Here is an 18068-nt window from a genome sequence, read left to right on the forward strand (position 1 = left end):
CCCTATTGACCATGGTCAAAGCAGTGCCCTTTAAAGGAAATCAGGACGTGTTTCAGACCCTACAGTGAGATTGGAGTGCAACTGCAGGAGCCTCAGGAGAATGACCATGTGGCAACAGTTGGTAACAGTTCAACTGTTAAACTGCCAACCTACCCCAGCACCTGGCAACCAGACTCACACAGTACGAGACTGCAGCAGCACTGTGTGTGTGTGTGTGTGTGTGTGTGTGTGTGTGTGTGTGTGTGTGTGTGTGTGTGTGTGTGTGTGTGTGTGTGTGTGTGTGTGTGTGTGTGTGTGTGTGTGTGTGTGTGTGTGTGTGTGTGTGTGTGTGTGTGTGTGTGTGTGTGTGTGTGTGCGTGCGTGTGTGTGTGTGTGTGTGTGTGTGCGTGCGCACGTGCGTGTGTGTTAGTTATATCTTTGCTTCAGCTCCTGTGTGGTTTAGCATCACACTCCAACTCTTACCCCTATCAGCGCCCCACTTCCTCAGCAGCTCAGACTCTACAGTAGCCTCTCTCTAAAGCATTGAAGACTATCTTTGAGAAGCACAGACATCCTTTACTTCATGTGAACAAGCAGTATTAAACCCAGTAGTCAGTCTGATATAGCAACAAGCTGCTTTTTATTTACATAATTTACAACATGATCTAACAGCAGCTGATGCATACAATGACCCAGGCTTTCTCTGCATCATACCGTTTTAGCACATTTAGCTTATAAGAGTCCCCTTCAAACATCACCAGTTTATCTTACAGTAACATAGCTGGTTACATATCACATTTTCAGGGTCGAAGTTCAGTGTCTCTCTGTCCCTCCAGAGTGTGGGGGGGGGTGTTCTGTTGTGTAACAGTCTTTATCTGTCTATGGAGGAGATGAGGAGGAAATGGAAGAGGAAGAGGAAAGGAGGATGAGGAGGAGAAAAGGGAGAGGACGAGATAGGAAAAGAGGAGATGAGTTAAAGGAGGAGAGGGGAGAGATGAGAGGAGAAGGGAGAGGAGAGAGGAGAGGGGGAGAGAGGAGGAAAGGAGAGGGCAGAGGAGAGGAGGAAAGGATGATGAGAGAGGAGAGGAGAGAGACAGAGGATGAAAGGAGAGGAGGAGGAGGAAGAGGAGAGAGGAGGAGAAAGTATGAGAGGAGAGGTGAGAAAGGAGAGGAGGAGAGAGCAGAGGAGATGAGGAGAGGATGAGAGAGGAGAGGCGGAGTATAATGAGGAGGAGGTGGAGGAGAGCAGAGGAGGAGATAATAGAGGAGAGGACGAGAGGAAAGGAGTAGAAGGATGAGGAGGAGGAGAAGAGAGGAGAGGAGATGAGAGGAGAGAGGAGAGGACGAAAGGAGAGGAGGAGGAGAGAGGATAGGAGGAGGAAGAGGAGAGAGGAGAGAGAGGGAGAGAGGAGGAGTGGAGAAGAGAGAGGAGGGGAGGAGGAGAAAGAGGATGATAGAGAGAGGTGGAGAGAGAGGAGACAGGAGGAGAGAAGAGAGGAGGAGGAGAGGAGGCGTAAAAGGAGGAGGAAGAGAGAGATGAGAGGAGGAGGAGAGAGAGGCTTCCCGGAAAAAGCACTACATAAACTTCAGCTAAATACGGCTGCTAGAATCTTTTACTGCTAACATACAAAGCATTACATGGACTTGCTCCTACTTATCTCTCTGATTTGGTCCTGCCCTACATACCTACACACATACAATATGGAAACAAGTTGCAGGCCTCCTAACTGGCCCTAGAATTCTCCTATATATAGCCCTAGCTTTCTCCTATAGAGCTCCATTTTTATGGAATGGTCTGCCTGTCCATGTGAGAGACACAGACTCGGTCTTGACCTTTAAGTCTTTATTGAAGACTCATCTCTTCAGTAGGTCCTATGAGTGAGTGTTGTCTGGCCAAGTAGTGTGAAGGTGAACGGAAAGGCTCTGGAGCAACGAACCGCCCTTGTTGTCTCTGCCTGGCCGGTTCCCCTCTTTCCACTGGGATTCTCTGCCTCTAACCCTATTACAGGGGCTAAGTCACTGGCTTACTGGTGCTCTTCCATGCCGTGGGACAGGTTGTGCCGTTGGGGAGATCTTCATGGGCTCCTAGGACCTGAGCCCTAGGACCATGCCTCAGGACTACCTGGCCTGATGACTCCTTGCTGTCCCCAGTCCACCTGGTTGTGCTGCTGCTCCAGTTTCAACTGTTCTGCCTGCGACTATGGAACCCTGACCTGTTCACCGGACGTGCTACCTTGTCCCAGACCTGCTGTTCTCGACTCTCTCTCTCTAACGCACCTGCTGTCTCTAATTCTGAATGATCGGCTATGCAAAGCCAACTGACATTTACTCCTGAGCGACTGACCTGTTTGCCCTTCGGCAATTACTATGATTATTATTATTTGACCATGCTGGTCATTTATGAACATTTGAACTCCTTGGCCATGTACTGTTATAATCTCCACCCGGCACTGCCAGAAACGGACTGGCCACCCCTCTTAGCCTGGTTCCTCTCTAGGTTTCTTCCTATGTTCTGGTCTTTCTAGGGAGTTTTTCCTAGCCACCGTGCTTCTACACCTGCATTGCTTGCTGTTTGGGGTTTTAGGCTGCGTTTCTGTATAGCACTTTTTGACGTCAGCTGATGTAAAAAGGGCTTTGTAAATACATTTGATTGATTGAGGAGAGGAGGAGGAGACAAAGTGCTTCCTACAGGAGTTGTTACTCCCTAAAAGAGGAGGTGCTTTCCAGGCTCATGAGCCGGCCTCTAATGGAGGAGGAGAGGGAGGAGGTGCGTTGGGAGAGGTGCTGTCTGAACTCTGCAGTGAGGAAGTAATATAACAAAGGGTTCAGACAGCAGGAAAGACTGGCTACACACAGCGAAACAGGGTGGAAATGGCGCACCACCAGCATCGTGGGGCAGTGGGACACTATATCCTGAGACACCATCACGTACAACAGGAAATTGATGTGGTACGGAGCGAAACAGAACAAGAATAGAGCCGAGCAGCTCATAACCATCCTCAGGGCGCGACGCTTATCTTTGTCTATCTGCCTGTTAATCTGGGCTGAGGGTTGGGCCTGGCTGGTCGAGGGGCAGCGGTGATTGTGGTGGTGCTCTCTGTCTGTCTGGGCTGAGGGTTGGGCCTGGCTGGTCGAGGGGCAGCGGTGATTGTGGTGGTGCTCTCTGTCTGTCTGGGCTGAGGGTTGGGCCTGGCTGGTCGAGGGGCAGCGGTGGTTGTGGTGGTGCTCTCTGTCCTGTCTCTGTCTCAGTGAGTGAGCGATCCGGAGAGAGCAGTAACTGATGGCACTGAGCGGTAACACAAACCCAAACAGCTCCGCAAGCACCATCATGGCTGCCACAAGGGGGAGTGGCAGTTTCCTGGTGGGCAGGTCCTTAAAACAGCCGCTGGGGATGGAGCTTGTGTAAGGTAAGGTGGAGGGTGTGGAGTATTGAATAGGACTACCAGTGTAATGGCTGGGGTTAGAGCTGGGTATAAGACTGGTACTGGGGCTAGGGGTGTATTGACTGGGTTCAGTGCTGTTGCTGATCCTCATGATAATAAAAGGGGAACAACCTATTCCCACCACCAGCCACACGGTGGCGCTGATCAACAAGTCATAACGCCGTCTCCACCGCCTGGCATAGAAGGGCTGTAGCAAAAACACACACCTCTGGACACTGATACACACCTGGAGGAGGATGTGGAGAGGGAGAGATAGATTAGAGGTGTGTGTGACTACACCAGGAAGGTGATGGAAGCGTACATGTTGAGATATTTGAGGTAGAAACAGAACAGACACAGTGTGTTCTCACCAGGAAGGTGATGGAAGCGTACATGTTGAGGTATTTGAGGTAGAAACAGAACAGACACAGTGTGTTCTCACCAGGAAGGTGATGGAAGCGTACATGTTGAGGTATTTGAGGTAGAAACAGAACAGACACAGTGTGTTCTCACCAGGAAGGTGATGGAAGCGTACATGTTGAGGTATTTGAGGTAGAAACAGAACAGACACAGTGTTTGTCCAAAGGGCCAGGTGTGTGTCAGGTAGTAGTGGATCCTCAGAGGCAAAGACATGACATGGAGTAGGTCAGCTAGAGCCAGGTTCACCATGAAGATCACTGCCTTGGTCTTCTTACTGAGGAGAGAGGAGAGGGGTCAACATACACTAGGGAGGGGAAAGGGCGTGTGTGTGTGTATGTGTGTGTCTGTGTGTACCTGATGTGTCTACATAGCACCCAGAGAGCCGTGGTGTTGAGGCAGAGACCAGGGATGAAGAGCAGCAGGTAGAACCAAAAGTACAGCTGCTCCATTTGTGGCTCCCAACCAATCACATCATAGGGACACCGCGCGGAGGAGTTAACAGGAAGCTCCTCCCACAGACCAGAGACGTTCAGATTCATACTCTTACACACTCAATAAAACCCACAGCTCACAAACAAACACACACATTAATTCTGTACCCAAAGCTCCCTCTCCCACATCAGGACAGGAGAGGAACTGACAGAGAAACAGACAGAAAGACAGACAGACAGACAGACAGACCAACAGAAAGATGATTACACAGATTAAAACACTATAGGACATTATTCTGAGGACAGCAGCAGAGACTGGACTGTAAATTGTGTAGCAAGGTAAATCTAACAGCAGGATGTGTTTAAACAGTTGTCTGTTATGTACAGAATCATTCTATACTCCCCCTTCTTCCCCGGCCGAACCGCCAAGACTGGCCAACTCCCTTCCTGTATTTAGAAACTCCTCTCACTATCAACTGCGTTTCTTTTCAGCCAACTTAACTTGTGTAAATATTTGTATGAACATAACAAGATTCAACAACTGAGAAATAAACTGAACAAGTTCCACAGACATGTGACTAACAGAAATGGAATAATGTGTCCCTGAACAAAAGTAACAGCCAGTATCTGGTGTGGCCACCAGCTACATTAAGTACTGCAGTGCATCTCCTCCTCATGGACTGCACCAGACTTGCCAGTTCTTGCTGTGAGATGTTACCCCACTCTTCCACCAAGGCACCTGCAAGTTCCTGGACATTTCTGGGGGGAATGAACCTGGCGCTCACCCTCCGATCCAACAGGTCCCAGACGTGCTCAATGGGATTGAGATCCGGGCTCTTCGCTGGCCATGGCAGAACACTGACATTCCTGTCTTGCAGGAAATCCCGCAGAGAACGAGCAGTATGGCTGGTGGCATTATTATGCTGGAGGGTCATGTCAGGATGAGCCTGCAGGAAGGGTACCACATGAGGGAGGAGGATGTCTTCCCAGTAACGCACAGCATTGAGATTGCCTGCAATGACAACAAGCTCAGTCCGATGATGCTGTGATACACCGACCCAGACAGACCCTCCACCTCCAAATTGATCCCGCTCCATAGTACAGGCCTCGGTGTAACGCTCATTCCTTCGACGATAAATGTAAATCCGACCATCACCCCTGGTGAGACAAAACCACCATTCGTCAGTGAAGAGCACTTTTTGCCAGTCCTGTCTGATCCAGCAACGTCAGATGTGTGACCATAGGCGACGTTGTTGCCGGTGATGTCAGGTGAGGACCTGCCTTACAACAGGCCTACAAGCCCTCAGTCCAGCCTGATGAATGGATTGTGCGTTCCTGGTGTACCTTCGACAGTTGTTGTTGCCATCCTGTACCGGTCCCGCAGGTGTGATGTTCGGGTGTACCGATCCTGTGCAGATGTTGTTACACGTGGCCTGCCACTGTGCGGACGATCAGCTGTCCGTCCGGTCTCCCTGTAGTGCTGTCTTAGGCGTCTCACAGTACGGACATTGCAGTTTATTGCCCTGGCCACATCTGCAGTCCTCATGCCTCCTTGCAGCATGCCTAATGCACGTTCACGCAGATGAGCTGGGACCCTGAGCATCTTTCTTTTGGTGTTTTTCAGAGTCAGTAGAAAGGCCTCTTTAGTGTCCTACGTTTTCATAACTGTGACCTTAATTGTCTACTGTCTGTAAGCTATTAGTGTCTTAATGACCGTTCCACAGGTGCATGTCCATTAATTGTTTATGGTACATTGAACAAGCATGGGAAACAGTGTTTAAACCCTTTACAAAGAAGATCTGTAAAGATATTTGGAATCTTACAAATTATCTTTGAGGGACAGGGTCCTGAAATAGAGGAGAGAGAGAGAGAGAGAGAGAGAGATAAAGAGACCCAGCTAATAATTCTAGGGAAAGAGAAAAAGATTGCAACATTTGTGTCAGATGTTATTTGGTTTAGAGGGTTAGGAGAATATTCCATGAACTTTCCACCAAACATACCCAGAACATGGGCGTATTACAGTTGATTCAGGACACTAAACCTCTGTACACAATCAGTACTGTCTAGTCACACGGTCTAAGACCCGACCAACACACTGTGATCTAAAATCAGTTATGTAACAATATAGATGTAACAACATGGCTCTAACCATAACCAGAATACTGCACAGCTCTACATAAACCCCTTTGTCTACTACAATACTAGACAAAACACTTTGGGATTGATCATTTTAAAGTTCACCATCTTCTGTGTCTTTGTGGTTGACATGTTCATAATACCTTCCAAAGTCTTTTCTCTACTGTGTCAAACCAACCAACAGGCTCTCTTAGGTTCTGACAGAACACCTCTCAATCCCTTTCTGACCCTGTGTCTTAGGAGTGGTTTCTCAGATACAGACAAAGCCTTGTCTAGACTTTAAGCTCAATAGTTATGTTTACAGCAGACCTGGAAAGACTTCTACTGGTCTAAAAGCTCAACATGCTCAACTGTTGGAATATTTCCAGAAGACCTATAGGTTTACCTCTAGTTCCACCAGGTAGGTTGCCTCTCCAGGTGAGTCTGTCTGATAAGGTTCAGGTAGAGGTCAGGTGAGAGGTCAGATCAAAGGATGACATCAGCAGATGGATGGATGAAACAGCAGTCACTCAGTAGTAGAACAACTGACAGGTCCTCTGTCACTGCAGGAGTCAACAGTCTATGTCATGCATGCCTTCCTCTGTATGTGTGTCTCAATGTGGCAGCAGCAAGCTGTTCTGATGTCCAATGTAGCGGGAGAGGGGTATGAGTGTGTTGTTGGTTGCTAATTTCTGGTGCAGAGCAGCGTCAACAGTGGTGTCGTGGGTAGTGTGGCGCGGTCTGTGTGTGTGCTTGTGTGTGTGTGAGCTCGCGCATGCATGCATGCATGCATTTTTGTGTGTAGGAAGTAGCTATCAGGGCTCTCAGTTTTGCCTGTCTGTGAAACTGTTATTCTACTGTTGGTTACGTCAGTCAGACCCTAGCAACACCTTAAACACAACACTACACAATGCTGGGGGAGGCGTGTGTGTGCATGCAAGAACAGAGAGATAGCTGTTACCTTCAGTCAGGTGTAGTACTTTGAGCTTCAGTCCAGGTGACTGCAGAACACAGAGTGGGAATCCCCTCCACGTCAACTACCCAGTCACTACCTACAACACACCCTGATCCACCAGTCACACTGCTAACAGCCTTCCCTGAGTCACACAGAGAGACAGACAACTGTAGAGGGTTAGAGAAAACTGTACAAAACGGTTCTTTACTTCCTCTTATGAAATAAGCTACTTCCCTTTTTCAACTGTCTTTATCAACTATTAAAACAGATATAGATGACCTGCTTCTTATTTCAGTTTATCTCACTATAGTCCCTACACTGACAACTACACTGACCCAGTGACAGAGGCTGCTTCTCAACTCTCAAAAGTTGATTCCTCCTCTCCTCTTCTCTGCTCGTCTTCTCCCATCTTCTCTCCTCTTCTCCCCTAGTCTTCTCTTATCTCATAAGCTGTGTTTGAATACCCATACTAACATACTACAGTGCCTTGCGAAAGTATTCGGCCCCCTTGAACTTTGCGACCTTTTGCCACATTTCAGGCTTAAAGATATAAAACTGTATTTTTTTGTGAAGAATCAACAACAAGTGGGACACAATCATGAAGTGGAATGACATTTATTGGATATTTCAAACTTTTTTAACAAATCAAAAACTGAAAAATTGGGTGTGCAAAATTATTCAGCCCCTTTACTTTCAGTGCAGCAAACTCTCTCTGAATGATCCAATGTTGACCTAAATGACTAATGATGATAAATACAATCCACCTGTGTGTAATCAAGTCTCCGTATAAATGCACCTGCACTGTGATAGTCTCAGAGGTCCGTTAAAAGCGCAGAGAGCATCATGAAGAACAAGGAACACACCAGGCAGGTCCGAGATACTGTTGTGAAGAAGTTTAAAGCCGGATTTGGATACAAAAAGATTTCCCAAGCTTTAAACATCCCAAGGAGCACTGTGCAAGCGATAATATTGAAATGGAAGGAGTATCAGACCACTGCAAATCTACCAAGACCTGGCCGCCCCTCTAAACCTTCAGCTCATACAAGGAGAAGACTGATCAGAGATGCAGCCAAGAGGCCCATGATCACTCTGGATGAACTGCAGAGATCTACAGCTGAGGTGGGAGACTCTGTCCATAGGACAACAATCAGTCGTATATTGCACAAATCTGGCCTTTATGGAAGAGTGGCAAGAAGAAAGCCATTTCTTAAAGATATCCATAAAAAGTGTCGTTTAAAGTTTGCCACAAGCCACCTGGGAGACACACCAAACATGTGGAAGAAGGTGCTCTGGTCAGATGAAACCAAAATTGAACTTTTTGGCAACAATGCAAAACGTTATGTTTGGCGTAAAAGCAACACAGCGCATCACGCTGAACACACCATACCCACTGTCAAACATGGTGGTGGCAGCATCATGGTTTGGGCCTGCTTTTCTTCAGCAGGGACAGGGAAGATGGTAAAAATTGATGGGAAGATGGATGGAGCCAAATACAGGACCATTCTGGAAGAAAACCTGATGGAGTCTGCAAAAGACCTGAGACTGGGACAGAGATTTGTCTTCCAACAAGACAATGATCCAAAACATAAAGCAAAATCTACAATGGAATGGTTCAAAAATAAACATATCCAGGTGTTAGAATGGCCAAGTCAAAGTCCAGACCTGAATCCAATCGAGAATCTGTGGAAAGAACTGAAAACTGCTGTTCACAAATGCTCTCCATCCAACCTCACTGAGCTCGAGCTGTTTTGCAAGGAGGAATGGGAAAAAATGTCAGTCTCTCGATGTGCAAAACTGATAGAGACATACCCCAAGCGACTTACAGCTGTAATCGCAGCAAAAGGTGGCGCTACAAAGTATTAACTTAAGGGGGCTGAATAATTTTGCACGGCCAATTTTTCAGTTTTTGATTTGTTAAAAAAGTTTGAAATATCCAATCAATGTCGTTCCACTTCATGAATGTGTCCCACTTGTTGTTGATTCTTCACAAAAAAATACAGTTTTATATCTTTATGTTTGAAGCCTGAAATGTGGCAAAAGGTCGCAAAGTTCAAGGGTCCGAATACTTTCGCAAGGCACTGTATATATTACATACTTAATGAGTATATACTACATGCTATATACTATTTGTTCCTTTTAGTATACTGTAAATTAATTGTATCCTTTCCGTTGACCATTCTAGAGCTTTGCCTGTATTCCGGAAGTTTATGCTGTTGCTATGCAACCTCTTGTTTGCTAGTTAGCTTAAGAAATTACTAGTTTGACATTTTACGACTTCGGGTGTGTTCTTAAACTCAATCTGGAGTGCCAGCGTGCAGTCATAAATTCAGAGCGTTGTCAGATTGTCAGTTTGTAAATGAAGAGCGTTTCGCTCTCGGAGCGCACACTGGACGCGTATGTTTATGAACAGAGCCAAAGGACCAGCTTGCTTGGGGGACACTTCTCCAGGTTCATCTCTCTGTTGGTGATGGCTTTGTTATGGACGGTTTGGAAATCGCTTCCTTTTAGGTGGTTGCAGAATTTAATGGCTCTTTTCTGAATATTGATCATTAGCGGGTATTGGCCTAATTCTGCACTGCATGGATTATTTGGTGTTTAATATGGAAAACAAGGGATATTTTTGCAGAATTCTGCATGCAGAGTCTGAATTTGGTGTTTGTCCCATTTTGTGAATTCTTGGTTGGTGAGCGGACCCCACACCTCACAACCATAAAGGGCAATGGGTTCTATAACTCTCACCACAAGAGGTCAGAGCTGAGCTGAGCTGTGTGATTACTCCTTTCACCACTAGAGGTCAGAGCTGAGCTGAGCTGTGTGATGAGCTCTGTGACGTCTCCTCTTACCACTAGAGGTCAGAGCTGAACTATATTATGTGTCCTCTTATCACTAGAGGTCAGAGCTGAGCTGTGTGGCTCCTCCTAGAAACTGTAAAAAAGGAGAAAAGGGACAATGATGAGATCCTCTCCCTTCACTGCAGTCAGATACTGATGTCCATGGAGAGATCCTCTCAAACCCATCCTTGTCCCTTCACTGCAGTCAGATACTGATGTCCATGGAGAGATCCTCTCAAACCCATCCTTGTCCCTTCACTGCAGTCAGATACTGATGTCCATGGAGAGATCCTCTCAAACCCATCCTTGTCCCTTCACTGCAGTCAGATACTGATGTCCATGGAGAGATCCTCTCAAACCCATCCTTGTCCCTTCTCTGCAGCCAGATACTGATGTCCATGGAGAGATCCTCTCAAACCCATCCTTGTCCCTTCACTGCAGTCAGATACTGATGTCCATGGAGAGATCCTCTCAAACCCATCCTTGTCCCTTCACTGCAGTCAGATACTGATGTCCATGGAGAGATCCTCTCAAACCCATCCTTGTCCCTTCACTGCAGTCAGATACTGATGTCCATGGAGAGATCCTCTCAAACCCATCCTTGTCCCTTCACTGCAGTCAGATACTGATGTCCATGGAGAGATCCTCTCAAACCCATCCTTGTCCCTTCACTGCAGCCAGATACAAGTAGATCCTAGATGGCGCCATACTCGGTGACCGCCGTTTTGCAAGCTATGACCCAACTTTGCTATTTTGTGATATATTTTAATTCGATTTTCTCTAAATGTATCCGCTATCATTTCTTATAACCGACAACAACTCTTGAAAATCAAATCGGCAGTTACTTTCCCCATTTCCGGTTTCTACTTCAAATCATCTGCCCTGGGTTCTGTCTGTAATTCCAACCCATTTTTTGGGCTACCCAAGAGGAAACACCGGCGTCACAGAGGCAAGTGAGGCAAGATAGGGGGGATCCTGGTGAGATTAAAGTGAAGGGAAAACCGGACAACTCTTCCCTTCATTGTACTGGCTAATGTACAGTCACTTGATAAAAGATGGAGGACCTCTGATCAGGGATCTGCTACCAACGGGACTCTTGGAACTGCAGTTTTCTTTGCTTTTCAGAAACAGAGACAAGATACCCCCCACGGCTATCCAACTCGGTGGATTCTCCATTCACCGGGCCGGCAGGACAATGGAGCCAGGGAAATCAAGGGGGGAGGGATTTGCCCCTTCATCAACTCCAAATGGTGTGCTAATTCCAAAACGGTGGAAGTGTCGACCCACTGTTAACCCATCTTGGAATACCTGATTGTCAAATGCTAACCCTTCTAACTCCCGAGGGATTTTTCAGCTGTTATCGTGACTGCTGCATACATTCCTCCTCAGGAAAATAAAAATAACACGCTGGTGCTTAACAAACTGTACAAGGCTATAAACAAGCAGGAAACCCTACAACCAGAGACTGACTTTCTGGTTGCCACCGATTTAATTCGGCGTCACTAAGACACGTGATTTCCAACTTCGATCAACACATCTCCAATGCCACTGGGGGTGATAAAGCCCTAGGCCACTGCTATTCTACCCACATGCAAGCATACAAGGCTTTCCCTCGTCCGCCATTTGGCAAATCAGGTCATGACTCTTGCTTCCTGTGTACAAGCAGAAGCTGAAATAGGAAGTACCCGCAATTCGCTCTGTTGAGAAATGGTCAACAGAATCAGAGGGTATGCTACAGGACTGCTTTTCTGTCGCTGATTGGAATATGTTTTGAGACTCCGTCGATAACATCGACGAGCTAACCATCTCCATCACCGGTTTAATTAGAAAATGCATTGATGACGTTGTACCCATGGTGAGGGTGAGCTGCTTCCCCAATCAAAAGCCCTGAATTAACACAGAGTTTGGTTCTAAACTAAAGAGCAGGGCAACCGCACACAGTGCTATCGTAGACAACCCTGATGCTACGGCTGAAGACAAGAATAAGTACAAGAAGGCCCGCTATGACCAATGCAGAGTCATCAAATGAGCAAAATGACAATATAGGAATAAGGTGGAATCATATTACACAGGCTTCAACGTGTTGTGTTGTAGTGAGATTGAATGTGATAGAGAATCATTGCTGAGAGAGTAGGCTGGTGGCTCCGGATAATTTACTATGTTAGTTGTTGGTAGCAGTTGGTATGTTCAGTGAGTTTGTTGCTCAGATAGAGCTTACTTGATGTCCTTTGTTTCTTAGTTTGTTTGAGAAATTATTTGTTCTCCTGTTTCATTTGTTCCCAGGGGGAAGGGGAAGTCACCTAGGGAGTGTTTAGGCAAGAGGCCCGTGGGCATACATATACCCGTAGCATATTCACTGTCTAGGCACAATAGGTAAGACCTGGGCGGACCACCCCCTGTATTTTGGTTAGGGCACCAGGTGGTGCTAAATTAGGTAAGTATTGGTTAGGCAGGTAAGATAGGAGAGGGGGGGGGGCTTTGAGATTTACTTTCTTTGCTTTGGTTCTGTCCAGCCCCTTTTCCCCATATTACCGTGTAAAGGAATAAAGTCCTTGTAAACGGTACCACATTCTGTCTGTTGTCATCCTTACTCGCACCTACAGTCCATACCTTTTTCACTTCACGGAGAGTTGAGTTGTAGCAGGGTGTTGCGTTCCCTCTTCATAGAGGCGTGCGTAACAATTACAAAGGAAGACCCAACTGTGATCTGACCATCAATGCCTCTCTACCAGATTAACATTTTATGTACTCTTTGACAACAACAACAACATCGAGCCGGATGTGAGGACCGTCACCAACCCAGAGGACTAGGTGACCTCGCTCTCTGAGGCCGATGTGAGAAGCGTCTTTAATCAGGTCAACACCCGCAAGGCTGTGGGCCCTGACAGTATTCCAGGGCGTGTTCTCAGAGCATGCACGAACAGCTGGCAGGCATATTCAGAGTAATTTTCAACCTCTCCTTGTCCCAGTCTGTAATCCCCACATGTTTTAGGATGACCACAATCATATCTGATTCTAAGAACTGTAAGGCCACAATGATTACTGCTCTGTGATCATGAGAGGCTGTTTATGGCACACATCAACTCCATCATCCTAGGCTCCCTGGACCCACTTTAATATGCATACCGCCCCAATAGATTCATAGTTCAGCGTTCAACACCATTATCCCCATCCAAGTTCGTCGCTAGGCTTAGGACTCTGGGTCTGAATACCTCAATCTGCAACTGGATCCTGGACTTCCTGACGGGCTGACACCAGATGGTGAGGGCAGGCAACATCACCTCACCACACTGACCTTTAACACAGGTCCCACAGGGGTGTGTGCTTACTCCCCTCCTGTACTCCCTGTTAATCCACGACTATGTGGCCATGCACGACTCCAACACCATTATCAGATTCGCTGACGACACGACAGTGGTAGGCCTGATCACCGGCGACGATGACTCAGCTTACTGGGATGATGTCAGTGACCTTGCAGTGTGGTGGTGCTACAGAGGGTTTTGAGGACAGCCCAGTACATCCCTGGGGCCAAGCTCCCTGCCATCTAGAACCTCTACATGTGTATCAGGCAGTGTGAAAAAAAGGCCCGGAAAATCATCAAAGACCTCAACCACCCAAGCTATAGACAATTCTTTCTCATTCCGCACAGCAGGCGGTATAGGGGCATCAAGTTTAATACCAACAGGCTCTTGAACAGCTTCTGTACCCAAGTAATACGACTGATAAATACCTAACAAAACACTACACGGACCGAGTTTACCTTGTATCTTTATTTTGTAATGTCTCTATGTACACTCACAGGGCCCTACACACTCAAACACAATGACAAATCGAATCAAATTGTATTGGTCACACACATACACATGGTTAGCAGATGTTAATGCGGGTGTAGCGAAATTATTGTTATTCGAGCTCCGACAGTGCAGTTATATCTAACAAGTAATATATAACAAATTACACAACATATACCCAAAAAGTAGGAATGAATTAAGACTATATACATATGGACGAGTGATATCAGAGCAGAATGGATTAAGATACATTAGAATAGTATAGAAAACAATACATACATATGAGATGAGTAATACCAGATATGTAAACATTAAATGACTAAGATACCGTAGAATAGTATAGAAAACAGTATATAAATATGAGATGAGAAATACCAGATATGTAAATATTATTAAAGTGACTAGTGTTCCATTCCTTAAAGTGGCCAGTTACTTCTAGTCTATGTCTATAGGCAGCCACCTCTAATGTGCTAGTGATGGCTGTTTAAAAGTCTGATGGCCATGTCTCCTAATGGGGGCTCCCTGCAGGGAGACAGCGTGGCAGAGCTGGTCCAAGTCTGTTGGGTCTGTCATGGCCAGTTCGTACTATCAAGGCACAAGGCGAGACCCAGATGCAGTCACAGGAGGCAGATGGTTGGATTCTAACAATGTTTATTAATCCAAAGGGGTAGGCAAGAGAATGGTTGTGGACAGGCAAAAAGGTCTAAACCAGATCACAGTCCAATAGGTACCGAAGGTCAGGCAGAATCAAGGTCAGGGCAGGCAGGATGATCAGGCAGGCAGGAACGTAAGTCCAGAGTCAGGCAAGGGTCAGAAACGGGAGGACTATAAAAAGAGAATAGAAAACGAGTATGGGAAAAACACGCTGGTTGACTTGACTAAACATACAAGACGAACTGGCACAGAGAGACAGGAAACACAGGGATAAATACACTGGGGAAAATGAGTGACACCTGGAGGGGTTGGAGACAATCACAAGGACAGGTGAAACAGATCAGGGCTTGACACTGATTGGTGGAGTGCTGCAGAGATGGTTGTCCTTCTGGAAGGTTCGCCCATCTCCACAGAGGAACTCTGGAGATCTGGCAGAGTGACCATCGGGTTCTTGATCACCTCCCTGACCCAATCCCTTCTCTCCTTATTGCGTAGTTGGGCCGTGGGGCCAGCACTTGGAAGAGTCTTGGTAGTTCAAAACTTCTTCCATTTAAGAATGATGGAGGCCACTGTGTTCATGGGGACCTTCAATGCTGCAGACATGTTTTGACACCCTTCCCCAGATCTGTGCTTCAACACAATCTCGGAGCTCAAAGGACAACGGACAATTCCTTCGGAATACTGCCTCATGACTTGGTTTTTGCTCTGACGTGCAGTCAACTTATATAGACAGGTTTGTGCCTTTCCGTATCATGTCCAATCAATTGAATGTACCACAGGTGGACTACAATCAAGTTGTAGAAACATCTCAAGGATGATCAATGGAAACAGGATTCAATTTTGAATACTTATGTAAGCAAATATTTGCAAAAATTTCTAAAAACATGTTTTTGGTTTGTTGTTATGGAGTATTGTGTGTAGATTGATGAGGGAAAAATGGTATTTGATCCATTTCATAATAAGGATGTAACGTAAAAAAGTGGAAAGTCAAGGGGTCTGAATACTTTCCGAATGCACTGTAGATGGAAGGAAAGTAGGGTTGAAACCTTCCAGAAAACAATTAGCCAACAACAAACAATCCTTTTTAGACAATTTCCTGAACAAACGTTTCACTGCAATTGTGAAGTTTTAAACTTGGCAGTATAAACCCTATATATTATATTTGACCACTCATTTTCCCTATCAAATCTAAAAATGTCAACCAGACAAACTAAGAAAATTAACAGCAATGACAAATAGTTTGATGAAAAATGCAAAAACTTAAGACAGGAATCGAGGAACCTATCCAACCAAAAACACAGAGGCCCAGAAAACCTGAGCCTACGCCTTCACTATGGTGAAACACTAGAACAGTAAAGAAATTCACTAAGAAAAAAGAAAAAACAGCAAGTCAGAAATCAGCTCAATATAATTGAGTAATGATAGATAATCCATAGAATCTAAACACTTCTGAGAAATGTGGAGCAAACTAAACAAAATAAACAAACAGCAACATAAAGAGCTATCTATCCAAAAAAGCAAGGGATAAAACACTTCTCCAATCTTTTTGGCCCTAAAGCAAAGAATAAACAGAAACAACATACAGTGCTGTGAAAAAGTAGTTGCCCCCTTTCTAATCTTCTCTATTTTTGCATATTTTTTACACTGAATGTTATCAGGTCTTCAACCAAACCTAATATTAGATAACCGGAACCTGAGTGAACAATTTATACAATTGTAGTAATATATGGTTATAACATCTACAGAAAATACAGGAATACCAATGGGGGAGGTGTTGCTGTCTATATTCAGAGTTATACTCTTGTAAAGCTGAGAAAGGATCTCATGTAAAATGCTTCTGAAGTAATATGACTACAGGTTCAACTGCCTTTTGACTGGTTGTCATCAAGCTGTCCACTTAAGAAAAAGCTTCAAACTGTAACCATTGCCTGCAACCTGGTTCAGTTAATCAGTCAACCTACCAGGGTAGTTACAAACAGAACAGTAACTAAACCATCCACTTGTATTGACCACATCTTTACTAATCCCACAGAAATCTTCTCTTATGTAGTATTCATACCCATCAGATGTAGTGATCATGATATAATATCCATATCTAGGAAAACCAAAGTTTCAAAGATGACCTCATAGTGTATAAGCGATCAAACCAGAGGTTTTGCAATGATTCCTACATTGAAGATTGAAAACTATTTGTTGGTCTGATGTGTGTAATGAGGAACAGTGTGTAGGCTACACTTGAAGCATTTCTGAAATTGCGTCTTCCGGTTACTGACAAGCACCCATAAAAACCGGACTGTTAAAACAACAAATATGACAATACATGCATTCACAACTGGAAGCCACTCTGGTTAAGAGCGTCTGCTAAATGACTAAAATGTTGTTTTTTTTTAATTAAACTGCCTAATCCCCATGGATAGATGATTAGTTGAAACACTATATGGCTTAGAGCGACGATGCTAAGGCACTGGCAAATAAATCTGGCAACGCAGCAGATTGGCAAACATACAGTAAATTGAGAAATCACGTAACTAAACTAAACAGAAAGAATAATAATCTGTACTCTTAAACAAAGATAAATGATATAAAGAATGATTGTAAAAAGCTCTGGAGTATCTTAAATTATATTCTAGACAGAAAAGCTAAATCTGCTCTACGATTCATTGAGACATTGCCAACCACTTTTTTTGTAGACAAGATTAGCAAACAACAAACACTGAGCCGTCATTGATGCATAACGGGCCAAATAATGAAAGACAAGCACTGTAGTTTTGAGTTTTCCAAAGTTAGCATATAAGAGGTGATAAAGATATTGCTATCTATGAATTAGGACAAACCAACTGGAACCGACAACCTGGATGGTAAATTACTGAGGTTGGTAGTGCGACATTGTCACTCCTACTTTTATGTTCGACCAAATACAATGTTATTTTACAAAAAAACAAATGAACAACAGACTTGCAGCATGCTTATAGGAAAGTGCACTCAACATGCTCAGCACGGACACAAATTACTGATGATTGGCTGAAATAAATTGATAATAGAAGATTGTTGGAGCTGTTTTGTTATACATCAGTGCAGCCTTTGATATCATTGATCATAACATATTGCTGAAAAAGCGTAGGTGGTATGGATTAACATCATCTGCCTTATCATGGATGGACAGTTAAAATATAGTTTTGTTCTCTAATGCAAATTCAGTTGAATGTGGTGTACCGCAGGGCAGCCGGCTTGGACCATTATTGTTTTCTGTGTTTTACCAATGACCTTCCCCTGACATTGAATAAAGTCTGTGTATCCATGTACGCTGTCAACTGAACAGTATATATGTCGGCTGCAACATTAAATAACTAACTGACACTTAACATAGAGCTCCAGTCAGTTTTAGGATGGGTAACTAGCAATAGGCTGGTGCTAAATATCTCAAAAAACTAAAAGCATAATTTTTGGGAAACCTTTGGCTCAACGCTAAA

General features: G+C 45.0%; 1 protein-coding gene across 1 annotated transcript; it reads right to left on the minus strand.

Moving 5' to 3' along the window:
• Positions 1-597: 597 nt before the first annotated feature.
• p2ry10 (P2Y receptor family member 10) lies at positions 598-6867 on the minus strand. Its single transcript, XM_064955503.1, has 3 exons — positions 4176-6867; positions 3915-4095; positions 598-3648 (listed from the first exon to the last, which is right to left on the minus strand). Exons 1-3 carry the CDS (start codon positions 4358-4360, stop codon positions 2677-2679), a joined length of 1338 nt encoding a protein of 445 aa, XP_064811575.1. The 5' UTR covers positions 4361-6867; the 3' UTR covers positions 598-2676.
• Positions 6868-18068: the final 11201 nt, after the last annotated feature.

The sequence above is a fragment of the Oncorhynchus masou genome, chromosome 32, assembly GCF_036934945.1.
Source record: "Oncorhynchus masou masou isolate Uvic2021 chromosome 32, UVic_Omas_1.1, whole genome shotgun sequence".
Lineage (NCBI taxonomy): Eukaryota > Metazoa > Chordata > Actinopteri > Salmoniformes > Salmonidae > Oncorhynchus > Oncorhynchus masou.